General features: G+C 44.7%; 1 protein-coding gene across 2 annotated transcripts in view; it reads left to right on the top strand.

Moving 5' to 3' along the window:
- Nucleotides 1-24,302, top strand: part of PHTF1 (putative homeodomain transcription factor 1) — a 255,671-nt gene that overhangs the window by 57,061 nt on the left and 174,308 nt on the right. For both annotated transcript variants that reach the window (XM_077294934.1, XM_077294933.1), the window contains exon 4: nucleotides 4,069-4,138. In XM_077294934.1, the coding sequence (XP_077151049.1) occupies nucleotides 4,069-4,138 (70 nt within the window). The remainder of the gene's footprint in view (nucleotides 1-4,068; nucleotides 4,139-24,302) is intronic.

Here is a 24,302-nt window from a genome sequence, read left to right as displayed (position 1 = left end):
GTGGCGACATGCATGTAGGGACTTTTGTGAGATGAGTTTTGTGTGGCGACATGCGTGTAGCAACTTTTTGTGTGTCGAGTTGCATGTGACAGGTTAGCGTTGTGTGCAGCAAGTTTTGCGCATGGCGAGTTTTGCGCGTGGCGAGTTTTATGTGTGGTGCCTTTTGAGTATGTGCAAGTTTTGTGTGAGGCAACTTTTGCATGTGTTGCAACTTTTGTGCATGTGGCAATTTTTCTGCGTGTGGCAATTTTTCTGCGTGTGCAAGTTTTGCGTGTGGCGAGTTTTCCATGAGGTGAGTTTTGCACGTGTGGCGAGTTTTGCATGTAGAGAGTTTTGCGCGTGGCGAGTTTTGAGCGGCGACTTTTGTGTTTCTACTTTTATGTGGCGAGGTTGGTGTATGTGTGGTGAAATGTGCGCTGAGGGTGGTATATGTGTTCGAGCACGTGGTAGTATGTGGCGCATTTTGTGTGTGTGTTCATATCCCCGTGGTGGTGTGGTGATTATCCCATGTTGGGGCCCCACCTTAGCAACTGTACAGTATATACTCTTTGGCGCCATCGCTGTCATTCTTTAAGTCCCCCTTGTTCACATCTGGCAGCTGTTAATTTGCCTCCAACACTTTTCCTTTCATTTTTTCCCCATTATGTAGATAGGGGCAAAATTGTTTGGTGAATTGGAAAGCGCGGGGTTAAAATTTCACCTCACAACATAGCTTTGATGCTCTCAGGGTCCAGACGTGTGACTGTGCAAAATTTTGTGCCTGTAGCTGCGACGCCTCCAACACTTTTCCTTTCACTTTTTCCCCATTATGTCGATAGGGGCAAAATTGTTTGGTGAATTGGAAAGCGCGGGGTTAAAATTTCACCTCACAACATAGCCTATGACGCTCTCGGGGTCCAGACGTGTGACTGTGCAAAATTTTGTGGCTGTAGCTGCGACGGTTCAGATGCCAATCCCGGACATACATACATACATACATACATACACACACACACACATTCAGCTTTATATATTAGATTGGACTTTTTGGGATGTTGCACATATGTGTGCTTCTTTATTTTTTTATTTTCTTTATATCTTTATTTTCAATGGGAAAAAAGCATGGTGATTTTAAGTATTCTGTTATTTGATTTTTTTGCACTGTATTTATTAGTCCCTTTAGAGGACTTGAACCTACGATCGTCTGATCACTTGTACTATATACAGCCATACCACAACACTGCTGCATATAGGAAAAATTATGGTCTCTGGTGAAGCCCAGCAACAGGTTAGGTTTCAGTTGAGCTCTGGGATGACAGGTACGGAGATCCTTAACAGACCCCCGGCTGTCATTGAAATCCATTGGCGCCCCTACGATCGAGTCACATGGCACAGACAGGTGCATAGAATGACGCTCTGCCATGCCAGCATGCTGTTAATGCTGTTGTCAGAGATTGTATACAGCATTTACAATCCGCTCCACACCCAGCTGTTAGTGGCGGGTCCTGGCTGTGAGCGACAGCCATTATCAGCCGGGTAGTGATCGGGCCAATCCCTTGAGCCCATTCCACACACCCGCTAATGAATTGCACTATACATGTACAGCAGATGGCGGTAATTAGAACTTGTTATTCTATTGTCAGATATGTTGTATTCAATCCCTAAATAATCCATTAATATATTTGTATATCTACTGTAGGCTAGTGGCAAATATATACTTTTGTGCCTTTGGGTGTAGCCATGGCAACCAGAAGGAATACATTCATTGTTTGCATTGATGGCTGCTGTCAGAAAGATGGAAAATTAGACAGAACTCTATTTATTAAAAGTTAATAATACAAAGTTACTTCTTTATCTATCTCGTGACAAAACAGATAAAAGCAAAGAAATCCTGTAACTTTCAAAAATATTATTATGAACCATCTGGGTTTTTTCAAGTAACAGTTTCACTGTAGATATATATTTATATGAGGCAGGAAATTAGAGAGGAATATTAATTATCTTAATTATAGAGCAGCACATGCGACATTGCTTCAAAAGTCAAGTCAATCAGCCGCTATAACTTTAAGAGCAAACATATGTTCCATCTTCACGAAAATAGTTATTAAACATGTAAAAAATGGTGGTGACAGCTGTAGAAAAAAGCAATAAGCCTTAATGGGGTTGTCTATTAATGCTGACCTGATGCTGCCACCCCTGCAGAAAGGCAAAACAGGTTGTGGTGGTAACAAGTTCATATTTTGTTAATACTTTAACCCCTTAAGAACGTTGTGATTTTTCGTTTTCGTTCTTTCGTTTTTTTCTTTTCCTTATTCCAGGGGCCTTAACTTGTTTTTTGCAGGACGAGTTGTACTTTTGAAAGAAATCATCCACTTTATCATATGATGTACAGGAAAGCGAGAAAGAAATTCAAAGTGTGAGAAAATAGCAAAAAAAGAGCAATTCTGCAATAGTTCTTTGTTTTTCTTCTTTACAGTCTTCATTTTACAGTAAAAATGACCTGTCAATATGATTCTCCAGGTCAGTAGGATTACTGAGATACCAAACATGCAATGTTTTTGTTTTATTTAAGTAGTAAAAAAATGTCAGAAATTTGTCAAAAAAAAAAAAGAATTGCATGTGACGCCATTTTACGAGAGCCGTAACATTTTAAATTTTTGGGATATGAAGCTGTATAAGGGCTTGTTTTTTGCGTTTAGAGACAATGTTTTTATTGATACAATTTTTGGGTAGATATGATGTTTTATTGTCTTTTTTAACATTACAAAAATCATTTAAATGTATTTCTTAATTTTAAAGAGAAAGGGGGGTGATTTGAACTTGTATTTATTTTTTTCCTATTTTTTAAAACATTTTTTTTTACCTTTCACTGTATTTGTTAGTCTGCTTAGGAAACCTGAACGTGCAATCATCTGATTGCTTTTGCTATATACAGCAATGATACAGCATTACTGTATATAGCAAAAATCAAACTCTCCTACGTATGGCTGCCACGGGCTGGCTTTCACAGGAGCACAGTCCTGACAGGCACAGGGATACCATGCCATCAGTTCCTGGCGATCATGTCACAGGCGCGCCAATGGGAGCATAGAATGGCCGCCTCCCTGCTGATGCATTGTAAGTGCCGCTGTCACAGCGGCATTTAACAGATTTACAGGTTAGAGGCAGGTGATGGCCGATGATGACAGCCATCATCTCCCTGCAAAGATGTGGGCTCAGCTTGTGAGCCCACATCAAAGTCAGGGTGCCAGCCTATGATATACCCAGTACATCATATGTCGATAAGGGGTTAAAGGGAACCTGCCACCTACAAACACACTATTTGACTGTAGATATAGTGGCAATCTGCAGATAAATAATACTGAAATTATATTAGGCCAATTTACTGAAAAAGTGGCTACAGGGAGAAAATTAACTTATATCCTCCATGTCAGGCCAAGGAAAACACGTGAATTCCCTGGGGGGGGGGGGTGTCTTTGTGCCGTAGTTGGCCTCTCATATCTTTATATGAGAATTTAATAAACTACCCAGTTTATTATTATAGGTAAATTAGTGAATAAAAGTAATATAATATTGACATGTAGCTGAACATTTAGTGGGCCCCTAAAGTCAATGTTGCTGTTTGGCCCTTGGAACCACAGTCCAACACTGCACTCTGTAGTTATTTGCTTCTAGTCATAAGGACAGTGCAAAGCGTGTTTACATTCTATGCTCACTTTATGGTGAGTGCGGCTGTAATAACTCCCCTGATCTACAGTGTGTGTGTGCAGGGCAGGCTGTCCATCACTGCCCAGGGGGAATGATAACAGAACTCTGAATGTGAAGTGAGAGGCGACTGTTACAGCACTTGCCCCATGTCGATGACTAAACAAGCGGCTACAGGGAGGATATAAATTCATTTTCTCCATGTAGCCATAAACCAGGCAAATATCATTTCAAAGATATTTGGCAGTTAATTACCAGGTAAGTAGCAATTTTTTGTGAGATGATACGTTCTCTTGAAAAGCATCTGCATAGCATTAATTTAAAGCTTGTTGGCAAATATCACGAACGAATGGTTAATCTAAAATGTTGTTTTTGTATTTACAGGGATTTAAAAATAAACCAAAGAAGATGGTTTATATGAAATCTGACCTAATTGATGTTGATCTGGTCAGAGGTGAGAGTAATTATCTATTTTATTTTTATTGAAAAATATTTCATATGCTTAAAGAGAGTAAGATGGAAAGAATTAAAACAGAAGATTTATGACAGAAAAAGGGGCATAACTATAACCAGTGCATGGGTTGGAGTGGAACTTGGGATCTAGAGTTTTGGGGTTCATAAGGTGTCCCTTTAGCTTTAGCCCGTATGAGAAGACCAATGCATATAAAGTTATGTGATAGTTGGGGCCTTGTTGGACATTTTGCATTGGTGCACACTAGTTTTACCTTACATCACGGTTTACTGTTATATTTTTATTTTTATTTTAGGATAGATTTATGTTTAAAGTGGATTTGTCAATCAGATTTCACAAATCTGCTTACATTATTAATTATTTTGTAGTCCTGGTTAGTATACGTCCTTAGAAAACTCTTGGCAGAATGGCTGTATAATCCGTTATGAAAGTTTAACCTCAATCCCCTCACACCTAGCCTGTGAAAGGCCTCTCATCCAGTCAAACTGTTCCCCTGCTTTGCTCTGATGTTCCGAAAAGACCTGAAACATGTTTCAGCAAATGGAGTTTCTGGAGGGCTTTATAGCCTAAATCATTTGGCAATGCCCTTTAAAAGGGACTTGTCGTCTCCAGAAACACTATTTACCTGCTGATATAGGATTAATCTGCCGGTACATGGCATTAAAATCATGACTACCTTTTCCTTACTTCGCCGACATTACTGCTTCTTTGATTGTCAATGGTGACTGCATATTTAAAAGGAGACTCCTGTCAGCCCTGTGTACGTCTCCTTGAAGAAGCTCATGCAAAATGCGCATTGGGGAACCAGGTCCCCCTTCTACTAAGGTTGTAAAGAGATAAGTACTGTTACATGTATGTCTTTTTGCCCTTAGAAATTTTGTTTGTTCATTGACAGCCTGCCTATTCTACAATAAGGTCTCAAGGGTGCAGATGGATACCTAACTTATACATCCTTTATGTCTATAGTATACCCCATTATGAGATTTATTCCCTAACTAATAAATATGGGTGTAGACAGGAGACTGATATATTTATGCACTACATACACATTGTATTTTAGGCAGAATTAGGTTATTTCATTGATATTATACCTAGAAAGGTTTTTTCCTTCTGTGACCCATTTACCTCTATTTCTATAAGGGTCGACATATACCTTCTGTTACTAATATACTGCATGATTTACAGCTGCTGGACAGCTTGAATACATGTGGGGTTCCCTAGCAACCAGGCAACCCCCACATGTACTCAGACTGGCTAGCAGCCGTAAATCATGCAGCTGAGTCAACAAAAACTAAATCTCCGAGCTCTAACAAATACTCGGAGATCACCCCAGCATGCTCGTCACGATTGGTGATATCAACTTCCTGTTTGTGGCACATTAGTATATGGAAGGGGGAAACCTTTTAAGATGGGTGGTGACCATGGTGGCCATTTTGATGTCACCCATTTTGGATCCAACTTTATTCTTTTCAATGGGAAGAGGGTCATGTCACACATCAAACTTATTGAGAATTTCACAAGAAAAACAGTGATGTGCTTATGATTATGTTTTAACATAACTTTATTCTTTCATGAGTTAGTTACACGTTTATGACCACTTATAACATGTGTTCGAAGTGCTGTCCATTGTGTTGGATTGTCAATACAACCCTTTTTCCCACTCTTGACACACTGATACCAACACCGCAGAAGAAATGCTAGCACAGGCTTCCAGAATCCTTTGTTTCAGATGCTGCACATCTCGTATCCTCACAGCATAGACAATTGCCTCCAGATGGCCCCAAAGATAAAAGTCTAAGGGGGCCACATTGGGAGACCTTGGTGGCCATTTAACTGGCCCACGATGACCAATCCACTTTCCAGGAAACTGTTCATGTAGGAATGCTCGGACCTGACACCCAAGATGGTGCACCACCACATTATGGGGAAAAATAAACATTTACTTTACTTTCCTTTAGACTTAATTTTTTTACTTTCGCAAGGGTAACAGGAGAAAATAAGCTTTACATTTTGTTGCGCAATTTCTCCTGAGCATGTTGATACCCCATATGTGGGAGAGAATACTACTGTTTGGGCACATGGCCGGGCTTGGAAGTGAAAGAGCGCCATTTGACTTTTGGAATGTAAAATTGGCTGGAATCGATAGCGGATGCCATGTTGCATTTAGAGAGCCCTTGACGTGCCTAAACAGTGGAAACCCCCAACAAGTGACTCCATTTTGGAAACTAGACCCCTTAGGGAACTTATCTAGATGTGTATTGAGCACCTTGAACCTACAGGTGCTTCACAGAAGTTTATAACATAGAGCTGTGGAAACAAAAAAACTGTAACAGGAGAAATTGCTCCATAAAATTTGTTGTGCAATTTATCCTGAGCACGCTGATAACCCATATGTTGGAGAATACTACTGTTTGGGAAAATGTAATAAATTAGAACAGAGCCACATATAAGTCCAAATCTGGACAGAAACAACTCCCGTACAATATATCAACATACGGAAAAAGGAGTCTAACTACTGTCACTTATAGTTTTGATAAAAAGGTAAATGTTTATTTAGATAACAACAAGTTTTAAGGCTATCAAACCTGATTTAACAAGAGATAAAATCACAGTATAGCAAAGATACGGGTAACAAACTACCCCACACATCACCAAAATTGTACAGCTGAAGGTTGCAGATTCACTATTTAAGTAAGAGCATTAGTAGTGGTATAGTTAAACAGTAGCACTCTCAACCATATACAGGACTCGTTCAGAGAAACCATAAACATACAATCAATGACGGCCCCCGGAAGAAGCCTACGCGAAACACGTGTAGGGGCTGCCATACTCCACACACACACCACGGCTCACATGGGTAAGGTGCAGTCATTGATTGTATGTTTATGGTTTCTCTGAACGAGTCCTGTATATGGTTGAGAGTGCTACTGTTTAACTATACCACTACTAATGCTCTTACTTAAATAGTGAATCTGCAACCTTCAGCTGTACAATTTTGGTGATGTGTGGGGTAGTTTGTTACCCGTATCTTTGCTATACTGTGATTTTATCTCTTGTTAAATCAGGTTTGATAGCCTTAAAACTTGTTGTTATCTAAATAAACATTTACCTTTTTATCAAAACTATAAGTGACAGTAGTTAGACTCCTTTTTCCGTATGTTGATATGTTTGTGAAAATGGCAGAGCTTAGAAGGGAAGGAGTGTCATATTGGAGAGCAGATTTTGCTGGAATTGTTTGTGGGTGACATGTCACATTGTCAGAGCCCCTGATGTGCCTAAACAGTGGAAACCCCCAACAAGTGACCCCATTTTGGAAACTTGACCCCCCATGGAAGTTATCTATATGTGCGGTGGGCACTTTCAACCCCAAAGTGCTTCACAGAAGTTAATAACGTAGAGCCATGAAAAGAAAAAATCATATTTTTTCCACAAAAAATGCTCTTTTTGCCCTCAATTTTTTTCCAAAGGGTAACAAGAAAAATTGGACCCCAAAAGTTGTGCAATTTTGTCTTGAGTAAACCACTGTTTGGGTGCATGGCAGAGCTTGGAAGGGAAGGAGCGCCATATTGGAGTTCAGATTTTGCTGGAATGTTTTGAGGGTACAATGTCACATTGTCAGAGCCCATGAGGTGCCAGAACAGCATAAGCCCCTAAAAGTGACTGCATTTGAAATAATTCTTCCCTGAAATAATTCTTCTAGTGGTGCAGTGAGCATACTGACACCACAGCTGTTCCACAGAAAATTATACCATTGGGCAGTGAAGAAAAATCTTACATTGGAAAATAGGTAGATAGGTAAATTGCCACTACACCCATAGATGAATTTGCAGAGGGGTGTCATTTCCAATTCCCAGAGGGGTGTCATTTGCAATTCGCAGAGGAGTGTCATTTACAAAATGAGGTCACTTCAGGGGGGATTCTGCTGTTTGGCACTTTGGAGAGCTGCTAAGTGCCAGAACAACAGAATCCCCCCCGAAGTGACCCCATTTTTGAAATGACACCCCTCTAGGAATTCATCTATGGATATAGTGACCATTTTCACTACATAGATGATTTCCAGAAGCACGTAGTGGAAGTTTTAGAGCAAAATTTGCAAAAATGTCATTATAGTGTCCAATATAATGTGCCCAGCTTGTGTCTCTGGAGACGTCCCCCCACCTACCCCCGAAAATTGTTAAGTCAGCTCTACTCAAATGTGTCTGTCACTAAATAAACCAATTGCTTGAATGTCAAAAACGTGGTTTGTGTGGAAGATTTTAAAACAGTCAAGGAGGCATAAGGCTGGCAATGATGGGCATTGTGGGCAGTAATAGCGGGTATCATGCCTCATTCCTCTCTTCTCTGGAGGTTCTTTATTGTTTCAGTTGCAGGAATGAGTGAAATAAAATGTCGCTCAGTGAGTCTTCTGACAGCTTCAGAGTCTAAAGGATTGGTGGGGACAAAATTTTCAAAAACAAGATGTTCCATGACCTTTTCCTGATAATTAAGGAAAGTATCTGCATTTCCGGCTTTTTTGTATAACACAAAAGAATTATGTGTGGCCACCTGAAACAAATAAATGACTAACTTTTTATAACAGGTATATGATTTTCTTGATACCTGGTATTGCTGTAGAACCTGATCTGCAAGGTGCACACCCCCCATATATTTGTTGTAGTCAATGACTGACACAGGTTTTGGAATAGTGAATCCCTGTTCTTCAGTGGCCCTTGTGGCATCTGTGTGGATCGAGCGTAGGATAAAAATATCTTTTTATCCTTATACTTAAGAGCAAGCAGCTCTCCATTGTGTAAAGCCCCTGACTGCCCCTTTCGGACCTTTTCATTGACCAATGATTGTGGAAACCCCTGACGGTTTTTGCGAATGGTCCCACAAGCCCCTATGTTATGTTCAACCAGACTTTTAAATAGGGGTATGCTGGTGTAGTAGTTGTCAACATACAGATTATAACTCCATTTTTACAAAAAGGCTATCAGCTCCCAAATTATTTTTCCAGATGTCACCAGATAAGTAGGGCATCCTGGTGGGTTTAGTTGACTATCTTTCCCCTCATAAATGCAAAAAGCTGATGTGTATCCGGTTGAACTCTCGCACATTTTATAGAGCTTTATTCCGAACCTTGCCCTCTTAGAAGGAATAAATTGCTTTAGGTGCAGTCTTCCTTTGAATTTTACAAGGGACTCATCAATGGAAATGTTTTCTCTTGGCGTGTAAAGCTTTAAGAACTTTTCTGTCAAGTCTTTGATGATGGGTCTGATTTTGAATAGTCTGTCATGTTCTGGGGCATCAGATCACCCGGGAAAGTTCGGTGCTACAACAAACTTTCCTAGCGATTTGTCTCATTGGCTGGTGTGATGCTGACGTCATCAGGACCTGAACCAATCAGGTCTCGATGAGGTCGGGGGTCACAAGAAGCATTGTACGCCAGGATCCCCTCATTATAAGGTACATGGGGGTCCCGATCAGCACAAAACCGCCGACTGTAGACAAATGTTGGCGCTGCACAAAGCCCTGCTAGCGCCGACATTTATTTACCGTCTGCGGTCATGAAGCGGTTAAAGAAGTTTGGCATCTCTGTAATTGTACTATCAGGGGAATCATACTGCCAGGAGATTTTTACTGCACAATGAATACTGTAAAAACAACAACAAAAATATTGCAGAATTGAATTTTTTATTATTATTATTATTATTATTATTATTTCAACACATTTGAAGTTTTCCCTATTTTCTAGTACATTGAATAGTAAAATTAATGGTGTAATTCAAAACTACAACTTGTCATGCATTAAACTAGTATATGGAAAAATAAAAACAGTTATTACTCTTGGAAGAAAGGGAGGAAAAAAAGTCCAAAAACTGAAAATCATGGCCATCCTATAATACTATTGATACATCACCCTCATTATCTTACATCTGCTTTGCTATAATTTTGCTTGACTTAATTCTACTCAGTTAACTATAGAAATTTTTCTATCTCTTGATACTTATGAAACCACAGTATTTTTCAGCATAGTGACATATGAAACCAAGCAGACCAAAAGGATTCTAGTGCTAGTAAGATACAGAAAAGACTTGATTGTCTAATTTTCATTAGACAAGATGTTCTGTTTTTCTCCACCACATATCTATAATGTAACGGTAGGAGCGTCACTCTGTCCGAAGCCTTTATGGACTGCGCAAGCGTGACGCTCCTAGCATTAGATTATAGCCAGTGTCAGTATTCTAGAAAAAAAAAATGGTGCCGGAAAGCGCGGACTGCGCAGGCGCCGATTCCGGGAGCAGGGGGACATTTAGGAACCGTAAACAGGGGACGTGGGGACATGGTGGACTTGATCCCGCGCTCATGATGCTGTGGCAGTTCATGCCACAGCAATTTCTTACTTACGCCACCTGATTCCGGGCCATGAACGTCCCTCTGCTCCCGGAATCGGCACCTGCGCAGTCCGCGCTTTCCGGCGCCATTTTCTGGAAGACTGCATCTTCAATAAAATGGCGCCGGAAAGCGCGGACTGCGTAGGCGCCGATTCCGGGACCAGGGGAACATTTATGAGCCGGAATCAGGGGGCGTGTGGACACGATCCCGCACTGATGATGCTGTGGCATGAAGTGCCACAGCAGTTTCTTACTTACGCCACCTGATTCCGGCCCATGAATGTCCCTCTGCTCCCGGAATCGGCGCCTGCGCAGTCCGCGCTTTCCGGCGCCATTTTCTTGAAGACTGCAGTGTGCCTACAAGAAAATGGCGCTGGAAAGCGCGGACTGTGCAGGCGCCGATTCTGGGAGCACGGGGACATTTATGAGTCGGAAACAGGGGACGTGTGGACAGATCCTGCACTCAGGACGCAGCAATTCAAACTTACGCCACCTGATTCCGGGGGGCAAAGCCGCCCGCACTCAGCACAGCCACGCACAGCCACCCGCACTCAGCACTGCCACGCACAGCCGCCCGCACTCAGCACCGCCACGCACAGCCGCCCGCACTCAGCACCGCCACGCACAACCGCCCGCACTCAGCACCCCCACACACAGCCGACCGCACTCAGCACCGCCACGCACAGCCGCCCGCACTCAGCACCGCCACGCACAGCCGCCCACACTCAGCACCGCCACGCACAGCCGCCCGCACTCAGCACTGCCACGCACAGCCGCCCGCACTCAGCACCGCCACGCACAGCCGCCCGCACCCAGCACTGCCACGCACAGCCGCCCGCACTCAGCACCGCCACGCACAGCTGCCCGCACACAGCACCGCCACCCACAGCCGCCCGCACTCAGCACAGCCGCCCGCACTCAGCACCGCCACGCACAGCCGCCCGCACTCAGCACCGCCACGCACAGCCGCTCGCACACAGCACCGCCATCCACAGCCGCCCGCACTCAGCACAGCCGCCCGCACTCAGCACCGCCACGCACAGCCGCCCGCACTCAGCACCGCCACGCACAGCCGCCCGCACTCAGCACCGCCACGCACAGCCACCTGCACTCAGCACCGCCACGCACAGCCACCCGCATTCAGCACCGCCACGCACAGCCGCCCGCACTCAGCACAGCCGCCCTGCACTCGGCACCGCCACGCACAGCCGCCCGCACTCAGCACCGCCACGCACAGCCGCCCGCACTCAGCACCGCCACGCACAGCTGCCCGCACTCAGCACAGCCATGCACAGCCGCCCGCACTCAGCACCGCCACGCACAGCCGCCCGCATTCAGCACCGCCACGCACAGCCGCCCGCACTCAGCACAGCCGCCCACACTCAGCACAGCCGCCCACACTCAGCACAGCCGCCCACACTCAGCACCGCCACGCACAGCCGCCCTGCACTCGGCACCGCCACGCACAGCCGCCCGCACTCAGCACCGCCACGCACAGCCGCCCGCACTCAGCACCGCCACGCACAGCCGCCCACACTCAGCACCGCCACGCACAGCCGCCCGCACTCAGCACCGCCACGCACAGCTGCCCGCACTCAGCACAGCCATGCACAGCCGCCCGCACTCAGCACCGCCACGCACAGCCGCCCGCATTCAGCACCGCCACGCACAGCCGCCCGCATTCAGCACCGCCATGCACAGCCGCCCGCACTCAGCACAGCCGCCCACACTCAGCACCACCACGCACAGCAGCCCGCACTCAGCACCGCCACGCACAGCCGCCCGCACTCAGCACCGCCACGCACAGCCGCTCGCACTCAGCACCGCCACGCACATCCGCCCGCACTCAGCACCGCCACGCACAGCCGCCCGCACTCAGCACAGCCGCCCGCACTTGGCATCGCCACGCACAGCCGCCCACACTTGGCACCGCCATGCACAGCCGCCCGCACTCGGCACCGCCACGCTCAGCCGCCCGCACTCGGCACCGCCACGCACAGCCGTCCGCACTCGGCACTGCCACGCACAGCCGCCCGCACTCGGCACCGCCACGCACAGCCGTCTGCACTCAGCACCGCCACGAACAGCCGCCCGCACTCAGCACCGCCACGCACAGCCGCCCGCACTCAGCACAGCCGCCTGCACTCAGCACAGCCGCCCGCACTCAGCACCGCCGCCCGCACTCAGCACCGCCACGCACAGCCGAACGCATTCAGCACCGCCACGCACAGCCGCCCACATTCAGCACCGCCACGCACAGCCGCTCGCACTCAGCACCGCCACGCACAGCCGCCCGCATTCAGCACCGCCACGCACAGCCGCCCACATTCAGCACCACCACGCACGGCCGCCCGCACTCAGCACAGCCACGCACAGCCGCCCGCACTCAGCACCGCCACGTACAGCCGCCCGCACTCAGCACCGCCACGCACAGCCGCCCGCACTCAGCACAGCCGCCCGCACTTGGCACCGCCACGCACAGCCGCCCACACTCGGCACCGCCACGCACAGCCGCCCGCACTCGGCACCGCCACGCTCAGCCGCCCGCACTCGGCACCGCCACGCACAGCCGTCCGCACTTGGCACCGCCACGCACAGCCGCCCGCACTTGGCACCGCCACGCACAGCCGTCCGCACTCAGCACAGCCACGCACAGCCGCCCACACTCAGCACCGCCACGCACAGCCGCCCGCACTCAGCACCGCCACGCACAGCCACCCGCACTTAGCACCGCCACGCACAGCCGCCCACACTCAGCACAGCCGCCCGCACTCAGCACAGCCGCCCGCACTCAGCACAGCCGCCCGCACTCAGCACAGCTGCCCGCACTCAGCACAGCCGCACTCGGGCAGTAGAGCCGGAGAGAGAAAGATGGGAGCAACATATGGCAGAATGGAAACAGGAACAGGCAGAATGGGTGCAGCACATTACAACAGAATGGGGGCACAGGATGGGAGCAGCACATGATAGAATGGGGGCACAGGATGGGAGCAGCACATGACAGAATGGGGCGTAGGATGGGAGCAGCACATGACAGAATGATTGTGCACGATGGGACCAGCACATGACAGAATGGGGGCGCACACATAACAGGATGGGGGTGCAGGATGGGAGCACATGACAAGATGGGGCTCAGGAGGGGAGCACATGACAGGATGGGAGCAGAACATGACAGAATGGGGGCACAGGATGGGAGCAGCACATGACACAATGGGGGCACACACATGACAGGATGGGGTGTAGGATGCAGCAGCACATGATAGGATGGGGGCGCAGGATGGAGCAGCACATGACAGGATGGGGGCGCAGGATTGAGCAGCACATGACAGAATGGGAGAGCAAGATGGGAGCAGCACATACCAAGATGGAGACCATATACCAATATAAATGCTCGCCACCCGGGCGTAGAACGGGTTCAATAGCTAGTTAAACATAATAGTCATGGCTTTTGTTTGTTGACCTAAGCAATCATCCAAGTCAAGAACACTCTTATGCCACCAGTCAGGTGAGCAGTGAAAAAATCCCAGCAACTATGACCCGATCAGAGCATAGCCACTCCTTATGTCCTATGTAGAAAGATCTTAGAAACGTCACAAGATTTCAAGCTTGGATGCAAAGAGACAAAATAAAGAAATGATTGAGAAAATAAAGGACATTTCCTATAAAACTAAAGTTTATGAATAGTGAACGGTCTAACACAATCCAAACATTATACACATTATTCAGAACATCCTACAATATTTTTTTACAGATAGGTAATATCAGGACTCTGAACATTTTTTACCTTTTGTGCATTACTGCCCTTTTCCAAGATGGCATCTTTGGTCTCATGTGCACTGTGTCTTCCTGCTATAAAACTCCACCCCAGCCTTCAGTCTGTACTAGAGTATTCTGCCTTGCATCCAGCTCCTGACCTCTGATTACTCCTTGGCTGTATACCTGCTCCTGCGAACCTGTGTGGTGATCCTGCTACTCTGCTCTGAGTTCCTGCTGCATACACCAGTTCCAGTAATCCTCCTTCATCTGCTGCTCGTGTTTACTTCCATCTGCATTTGCTGGACATGTAAGCTGTTTCTGCTCTGCAAAAACCTGAGACTATTAACCAAACCTCCGTGGTTGAGCTAAGATATGATTTGAACTGCCTTATAAGCTTATCTATCTGTGTTTGGACTAAGACAAGGATTTATTCGTGTCAAGTATCCTCAAGAATAACTGTGCTTCATAGATTTTCTGCGTGATTGCGTTTTCCTCTGAAGTTTCCTATAGACTGCTAAGCTGCGTTTAATATTTGCACCAAGTGTTGTGGACTTGAGTTTCTCTCTGCACCTGTTTGAATCACCGTGTGATAATATAGACTTTACCACTTATAAAACTGTGTCCTGTAGTTGTCTTGTTCCACGCAAAGAGTCTCCTGAGTTATCCCCTATAATTATTACAGGATACTCTAGCCTAAAAAAAAAAAAGGAGACTGCTGGAACAATGACTGCAGAAAGCAGATTAGAGCAGGTGTTTTCCCATAATTAGATCACTGCAGAAAGATGTAGAAGGTCTGCAAAAGAAGTTTGGAAGCTTTGAACACAATCAACAAGTGTTTGGACAAACTTTGCAGGACTTAAGCAACCGCATGGCAACCCAGGAAAACAAACTTGCTGGCATAGAGTCCCAGTATGGACGGACTTTTCAGGACATAAGCACGCAAATAGCTGCACAAGTAACTTTACCCCCTGGGCAACCGCCACCAGCTAACCCACCTAAGTTGCCCCCATTCAGATTTAATGGTGATCGCGACAAATTTCGTGGCTTTGTGAATCAATGTATGCTATATTTTGATGTGCATGCTGACCGTTTTCCTACTGATAGATCCAAAGTATTGTGTGTAATAATGCTACTGACCTCACGAGCGCTTGCCTGGGCAAATCTGATGATTGAATCTCATGACACACGGTTAAATAACTTGTATGATTTCTTGGCCACTATGGCATTAATGTTTGATGACCCTAATCGCCGTGCAACTGCTGAATCTGCTTTGTTGTCTTTACGCCAGGCTAAACGTTCTGTTATTGAGTATGCCACTGAATTCAGGAGATTAGTTGTAGATACCAATTGGGACAGTTATGCACAATTGCCTATTTTTAAAAGGGGTCTGTCTAGTATTATAAAAGATGAACTAGCTTGCTCTGAGTCACCACAAGAGCTAGAGACATTTACACAGCATTGTGTGCGCATAGACATTCGCCTTACTGAGCGTAGGCAGGAGAAATTTGCTGCATATAACCGTATTTCTAACTTTTCCCTTCCTTCCAAAGAGCCTGCAGGTAAAACCTCTCGGGAGGTGGAAGAGGTACCCATGCAAATTGATTCCGTCCAGAGGTGCGAGATCAATGAGCGCCGGGAGCATCGCCTTCGTGAAAGTCTATGTTTCTACTGCAGCCAGTCTGACCACTTCTTGATCAATTGTCCTAAGTGTCCTAGACGGCCTAGCAAAGTGCTAGCAGCAGTAGGGGAGTGTGACAACTGTGATGATGAATCTGACATCTCTGAATGTAGCCTGCCTTTAAACGCTGTATTCCATTCACTTTCTGTGACTTCACCCCCCAAGGAGCTGAAGGAGAAGAACTCTCACTGTTCTCTCCCTATTAAGATTCTGTGTTCAGGACAGTGGATTTCCAGTGCAGCTATGATTGACTCAGGAGCAGGTGGCAATTTCATGGATATCGCATTTGCCAAGGAACAATTGTATTGAAATTCAGCAAAGAGCCTCTCCATTACCTCTCCAATGGAAACAGTGGATGGGTCACCTTTAATTTCTGGGCCTGTGGATCAGGAGACCGTACCCCTTGAAATTTTGTTGGAGCCTAATCATCAGGAGTAGTGCTGAGCGATACCTTCCGATACTTGAAAGTATCGGTATCGGATAGTATTGGCCGATACCCGAAAAATATCGGATATCGCCGATACCGATACCCGATACCAATACAAGTCAATGGGACTCAAGTATCGGAAGGTATCCTGGATGGTTCCCAGGGTCTGAAGGAGAGGAAACTCTCCTTCAGGCCCTGGGATCCATATTCATGTAAAAAATAAAGAATTAAAATAAAAAATATGGATATACTCACCCGTCCGGCGGCCCCTGGACCTTACCGATCGTAACCGGCAGCCTCCGTTCCTAAGAATGAGGAGTTTAGGACCCTCAATGACGTCACGGCTTGTGATTGGTCACGTGCCGCTCATGTGACCGCTCACGCGACCAATCACAAGCCGCGACATCATCGAGGGTCCTAAACTCCTCATTCTTAGGAACGGAGGCTGCCGGTTACAATTGGTAAGGTCCAGGGGTCGCCAGACGGGTGAGTATATCCATATTTTTTATTTTAATTCTTTATTTTTTACATGAATATGGTTCCCAGGGCCTGAAGGAGAGTCTCCTCTCCTCCAGACCCTGGGAACCATACACTGGGAACTTCCGATTCCGATTTCCGATACCACAAAAATATCGGAACTCGGTATCAGAATTCCGATACCGCAAGTATCGGCCGATACCCGATACTTGCGGTATCGGAATGCTCAACACTAATCAGGAGCAACTTTCTTTCTTGCTAATTTCTTCTCATTTTCCTGTGATTTTAGGCATTCTTTGGTTGCGTTCTCAGAACCCAATTATCAACTGGGAGACCAAGGAGATTATCTTTCCAACAAGGAGCAACTCAGCGTTAACAGAAGCTGTCCCTGAGTCCACAGCTACGGAACCACATGTACAAGTATTTTCTTTACCTCCAGCATATAAAGAGTTCTCTGACATCTGTGACAAGAAGAATGCAGATCAGCTTCCTCCACACCAGCATTATGACTGTCCCATTGAGCTGCTTCCTGGGGCAGCTATTCCTTTTGGTAACGTATACCCTTTGGCGGCACCTGAAAATCAAGCATTAAAGGAGTATATTGATGATAATCTGGCCAAAGGCTTCATATGTCCTTCTTCCTCACCAGCAGGGGCACCTATATTTTTTGTAAAAAAGAAGGATGGGACCCTGAGACCCTGTGTTGACTATCGGGAACTCAATAACGTAACCGTACGAAACCGTTACCCTTTGCCTCTGATTCCCGAATTACTGGAAAGAGTCCGCCATGCTAAGGTGTTCTCTAAACTGGATCTTCGTGGGGCTTATAATTTGGTGTGTATTCATCCAGGGGATGAGTGGAAGACAGCATTCCGATGCCGGTATGGACACTTTGAATATTTTGTGTTGCCCTTCGGGCTTTGTAATGCCCCTGCAACGTTTCAACACTTTGCTAATGACATTTTCAGAGATTTGTTGGACCAGTTTGTGGTGATCTATTTGGACGATATTCTAATCTTTTCTGACTCTCTACAGGAACATGAAGAACATGTCAAAGCTGTTTTAAGACGTCTGAAAAGAGAACCATCTGTATATCAAGCCAGAGAAATGCGAGTTCCATCGTTCTGAGATACAGTTCTTAGGTTATATCATCTCTCCCCAGGGGCTGAACATGGAATCTGGTAAGATTCAGGCTATCCTTGACTGGCCGGTACCCAAGAACGTTAAGGAGGTCCAACGTTTTATTGGTTTTGCAAATTTCTACAGACGCTTCATTCAAAATTTTTCTGATATTGTCCGTCCCACTACTTCCTTGACAAAGAAGGAAAAGCCCTTTAAGTGGTCATCACAGGCTCAAGAAGCTTTTGATCGGCTTAAGATCTGTTTCACATCAGCACTGCTGTTGATACACCCAAATCCAACACTTTCATTCATTGTGGAGGTGGATGCTTCTGATAATGCTTTGGGGGCTATTCTCTCCTAAAGAATGGAGGCATCATCTGCAAGGAGCTGCACAACAGATCATAGTGCTAACTGACCATCGCAATTTAGAGTTCCTTAGATCCGCTAGATGTCTTTCTCCTCGTCAGGCTCGTTGGAACTTATTTTTAAATCAATTTAACTTTGTTATCTCGTACCGTCCAGGTTCTCGTAATGGGAAGGCTGATGCTTTATCCCGAATCCATGCTGCGGATTCCTTACCTGGAGCCCCGTCCAAGACCATTCTATCTGATGCCAATTTCATCGGAGTTATCCACGATCAGGACTTGTGGAAGGAGTGCAGGGAGGACTATGACGGTGATGTATTTCTGGCCAACCCACCTGTGGATATTAATCTTGTCTTTAAGGGTGGCATGTGGTTCAGAGATCAATGTTTCTACGTCCCTGAGGTCGTCTGTCTGCAGATCCTCAAGTTGGTACATGACTCCAAGTTGGCTGGTCACAGGGGGGTACAGAAGACACAAGAGTTCCTGAGCCGATTCTTCTGGTGGCCAACTTGCCTGAAGGATACCAAGGACTATGTTCTCTCTTGCAAGGTATGTGCCCGTTACAAGACTCCTCATGTGGCACCTACGGGTTTTCTACAACCATTACCTGTTCTGACCCGCCCTTGGGGGTCTATATCAATGGACTTTATTGTGGAGCTGCCTACATCGGGGGGCATGAATACAATCATGGTGGTAGTTGATCGCCTGACTAAAGCTGCTCATTTTGTTCCATGCACCGGCCTCCTGTCAGCTAAAGATACAGTGAACGTGGTTATACAGAATGTCATTCGGTTGCATGGGGTTCCGGATGAGATCATCTCTGACCATGGAGTACAGTTCACTTCAAGATTCTGGAAGGGGTTTTGCTCTGCACTCAATATTAATGTCTGTCTCTCTTCCGCTTACCATCCCCGGACAAATGGTCAGACTGAGCGTACCAACCAGACGCTGGAACAATATCTAAGATGCTATGTCAGCCATCTCCAGGATGATTGGTTGGAGTTGCTGCCTTTAGCCGAATTTTCATATAATAATTCTCAGAGCGCCTCCACTAAATTTACACCTTTCTTTGCCAATCTGGGTTATTATCCGTGTATTTTACCTAGGTTTCCAATTAATTCTCCGGTTCCGGCAGTGGAGGAAAGGCTGACTGCGATGAGACAAAATCTGGAGGTTCTGAAGGAATCCCTGACCACAGCTCAAGAACGTTATAAGAGATCAGCTGATAGATTCCGTAAACCTGCACCCATGTTCAAGGTAGGAGATTCCGTGTGGTTAGCAACTAAGAATCTGAAGTTACACGTTCCTTCACAAAAACTTGGACAGAAATTCATTGGCCCTTTCAAGATCAACGGTATTGTGAGCTCTGTGGCCTGCCAGCTGAAGCTGCCTAGGACTATGAAGGTACACCCAGTTTTTCATGTATCTTTACTAAAGCCTGTATCTTCTAATACCTTCCAGGGACATGTTGTGTACCTCTGCAGCCTGTGGTGATTGATGGGCAAGAACAATTTGTGGTGGAGGAAATTATTGATTCCAGAATTTGCAGGAATCGGCTCCAATATCTGATAAGATGGCAGGGATATCCCCCTGAGGAAGACTCTTGGGAACCTGTGGAAAACATCAATGCCCAACAGAAGATTTCTCATTTTCATCAGAGATTCCCTGAGAAACCAGGTCCACGATCGTCCTGAGGCCGCTTCTAAAGAGGGAGTAATGTCAGGACTCTGAACATTTTTTGTTACCCTTTGTGCATTACTGCCCTTTTCCAAGATGGCGTCTTTGGTCTCATGTGCACTGTGTCTTCCTGCTATAAAACTCCATCCCAGCCTTCAGTCTGTGCTAGAGTATTCTGCCTTGCATCCAGCTCCTGACCTCTGATTACTCCCTGGCTATATACCTGCTCCTGTGAACCTGTGTGGTGATACTGCTACTCTGCTCTGAGTTCCTGCTGCATACACCATTTCCTGTAATCCTCCTTCATCTGCTGCTCGTGTTTACTTCCATCTGCATTTGCTGGACATGTAAGCTGTTTCTGCTCTGCAAAAACCTGAGACTATTAACCAGGCCTCCCTGGTTGAGCTAAGATATGATTTGAACTGCCTTATAAGCTTATCTATCTGTGCTTCATAAACTTTGTGCTTGATTGCATTTTCCTCTGAAGTTTCCTATACTTCTAAGCTGCGTTTAATATTTACACCAAGTGTTGTGGACTTGAGTTTCTCTCTGCACCTGTTTAAATCACTGTGTAATAATATAGACTTTACCACTTATAAAACTGTGTCCTGTAGTTGTCTTGTTCCACGCAAAGAGTCTCCTGAGTTATCCTCTATAATTATTACAGGTAATAATAGCCTACAGTTTTGGTTGGAAGATAATAATGGAGCAGTATATAAAAAAGTATATATAAAAAAACTGAGCCATACACCCTCTTTGAGTCTTGAGGTCTTTGAGACCTTTAATAGGACCTGTCACCAGAACAAATGTTTCCAGTTTTTAGTCTAATTTTATTTTTACTGTACTTCTGAGTATTACATTTTTTTGTTTTATTTTGTTTTTTCCTATATCCGTCATACAGTTCCATAGATATGTTAAATTTTATTTACTTATTCTCAGAAATAGTCAACATCTTCTCGACAAGCGTCTTTATCTTTAATACTTAGTAGAGCACCTTTGGCTGTTATGACCAGCGACAAACATGATGCAAAGCCAGACACCAGATTAAAGTAACATTTCTGTTGAATCTGAGCCCATTTCTCATGGGCAATCGCATCCAGTTCACAAATATTTCAATGTCTTGCACAGGGAAAAAAATACAAAAAATATAGCACTAACTGGTCTTGGAACAAAGAGGAAGCTAGCACCAGATTCCTGAGGTAGCAGGTAGTCAAAAATGCTCGAAAGACTGCAAAATACCTGCAGCAAGGTTGGTTGCAGCAGACACTAAGGCACATGCTAAATGCTGGGGGTCTCCCTCCTTGGACTCAAAATCAACTCTACTGGCCAAAAAGCACAAAAAAGTTAGTTCCAATAAGGTCAAAATCATATAAATACAGGTGCTTCTCACAAAATTAAAATATCATTAAAAAGTTAATTTATTTTAGTTCTTCAATACAAAAAGTGAAAGATGTATATAATAGTGATCTATTTCAAGTGTTTATTTCTGTTAATGTTGATGATTATGGCTTACAGCCAATGAAAACCCAAAATTCATTATCTCAGTAAATTAGAATAATTTACAAAAAACACCTGCAAAGGCTTCTTAAGTGTTTAAAAAGGTCCCTTAGCCTGTTTCAGTAGGCTCCACAATCATGGGGAAGACTGCTGACTTGACAGATGTCCAGAAGGCAGACATTGACACACTCCATGAGGAGGGTAAGCCACAAAAGGTCATTGCTAAAGAAGCTGGCTGTTGAGTGGAATGAAAAAGTGTGCTAGAAAAAGGTGCACAAGCAACTGGGATAACTGCAGCCTTGAAAGGATTGTTAAAGGCCATTCAAAAATTTGGAGGAGATTCACAAGGAGTGGACAGCTGCTGGAGTCATTGCTTCAAGAGCCACCACACACTGGGAGCCACCACACACTGGGGTATTGTCAAGAGGAAGATGAGAGACACTAGACCCAATAATGCAGACAAGCTGAAGGCTGCTATCAAAGCAACCTGGGCTTCCATAACACCTCAGCAGTGCCACAGGCTTATCGCTTTCATGACACGACGCATTGATGCAGTAACTGATGCAAAAGGAGCCCCGACCAAGTATTGAAAGCATTTACTGAACATACATTTCAGTAGGCCATCATTTCGGATTTTAAAATCATTTTTCAATCTGGTGTTATAAAGTATTCTAAGTATTCTAATTTACTGAAATAATGACTTTTGTGTCATTGGCTGTAAGCCATAATCATCAACATTAGCAGAAATAAACACTTGAAATAAATCACTCTATTTGTATTGACTCTATATAATACATGAGTTTCACCTTTTGTGTTGAAGAACTGAAATAAATTAACTTATTGAAGATATTCTACTTTTGTGAGAAGCACATGTAAGTCACAAACATTTTTGATTCTGCTCTGTGAAGCATTGTAACAATACTTGAAAATTTGGGGCCTATGGCTCAGAAGTAGAGTAAATATGAAGCATATATTTAAAAGAACCTCCTGCCTACAGTGAAACTTGACTATGGCTCGGTGATGCTCTGGGTGGCTTTCCTTCCTCTGGCACTAGAAACCTGTAGTGCGTGTCAAGTAGTCAATCCTAGGAGAAAATGTACCTTTTGTGAGAAACCTGAATGTTGTGTATCATTAAATGTTTTTAAAGGACATTAATCCCAAGCAGATGTCAAAAGCTTGTTTTCAGAAGTCCTGGAAGATTTTGGAGTGGCCGTCACAGTCGCTTGAATTAAACCTCCTTGAAAATGTGAGATGGGATTTGAAGAAGTTGGTTGCTGCTCACAAACCCATGTATATTTGTGACCTGGAAGCTATTACCCATGAGAAATAGGCTAAGATTCCTTAAGAATGCTGCCTGCAGCTGGTGTTTAGAGATGCATCATATTTGCGGCAGGTCATATAAGCTAAGGGGTGCTCTGCTAAGTACAATGGATGCTCAACATGAAGCAGTGGAATCATTTTTACACTGTAGCAGTCAGTAACAGTGGCATTTTGTGGTGATTTTCGAAACCCACGTGTTGTATTAGTTGTATTGAACTATTTATGTTCTTTTTCATTGTTTTATTTTTATCAGGATAAAGTTTGTAAATTTTGCTAATTAACCTAATTTGCAATGGGGGTGGAATCATTTTGAATTCAACTGTTCATAGTTAAGGAAAGAGTAGTATATAGAAGTGAACTGAGTCGCACATACTGTATATAGATAAGAACATTTTTGTATATAGAGGAGAAATGAGTAGTACTATGTTTTTTATATATAAAACCGACACTGTCGAATTTCACTTCACTATTGTGCAGTATGCCTTTGCTGGGGGCACTGTCTATTTTCTGAAAGGTCTCATTCACCTGAGCTTATTTCATGCCTGCATTACTGGTAGTGGCTATATTTCAAAGGTCCCAAATACACTAAAAGTTAATGGAGTGATAAGTTCAATGCTCAGACCAGCAGAAGGCAGACACCAGTAGATAGGTTTCATTGGTGGGCTTATTATTGATGCATCACGACACATACTTAGATATGCTCCTGGGTGATGTGCAAAGGTCACCAACAATGAAGATGATTTATACCCATGTGCATGATGTCATCAACAAAGTCTATCAAGTCTAACAGTTTTCCCTGTTGGTTGGATGTTCTACAGAAATAAAGGTGATTTAGTGGCACAACTTTAGCAAAGGTAACGTAAAAAAGGTTTTACATGATCATCTATTGACATAAACAGCAGGAATAGCAAGTTACACGTTTCCAAAAGGCCACTTCTTTGTGAAGACCCTTTATCTGAACCATGTTTCTTAGCACAGATTTGCATTCCATCATATACTATACATACTTTCTAGTTTCTTTGATAAGACCACCCCCCCTAAAAGACCATTCTCTGGACACCTCTGCATTTGTCCTGGTCTTTTGTGTCTGTGGCTAGGCATTGGCTGTAAGTGAATAGAGAAATATTAAACATAGTACATACTGCACTTCCAATGGTGTTTTTCCTTAGCTATCTTGCTATTTTGGGTAGTGCCTGTAGAAGTTCACAATGCCGTGCGTTATGTGTTTGCTTTTTTAACTAGTTAGTATTGTTTTTCCCCCATAGACCTAAATAATTTTTTACACAGGCAAAAAAAAAAAAATACATATGTTAATGTGTCTTTGTGCCATTTTTGTTGCATTTTTCACATTACAACTTATGCTCTCATGATGAGATAAAGTGATGTGATTTTAACTCTGTCATTCACCCAATGTAACTACTGATTTACTAGTTTGGAATTGAAAAAACTGGAC

The sequence above is a fragment of the Ranitomeya variabilis genome, chromosome 3, assembly GCF_051348905.1.
Source record: "Ranitomeya variabilis isolate aRanVar5 chromosome 3, aRanVar5.hap1, whole genome shotgun sequence".
Taxonomy (NCBI): domain Eukaryota; kingdom Metazoa; phylum Chordata; class Amphibia; order Anura; family Dendrobatidae; genus Ranitomeya; species Ranitomeya variabilis.
Note: the sequence above shows the minus strand (reverse complement) of the source record. Positions and strands in the feature narration are given on the sequence as shown.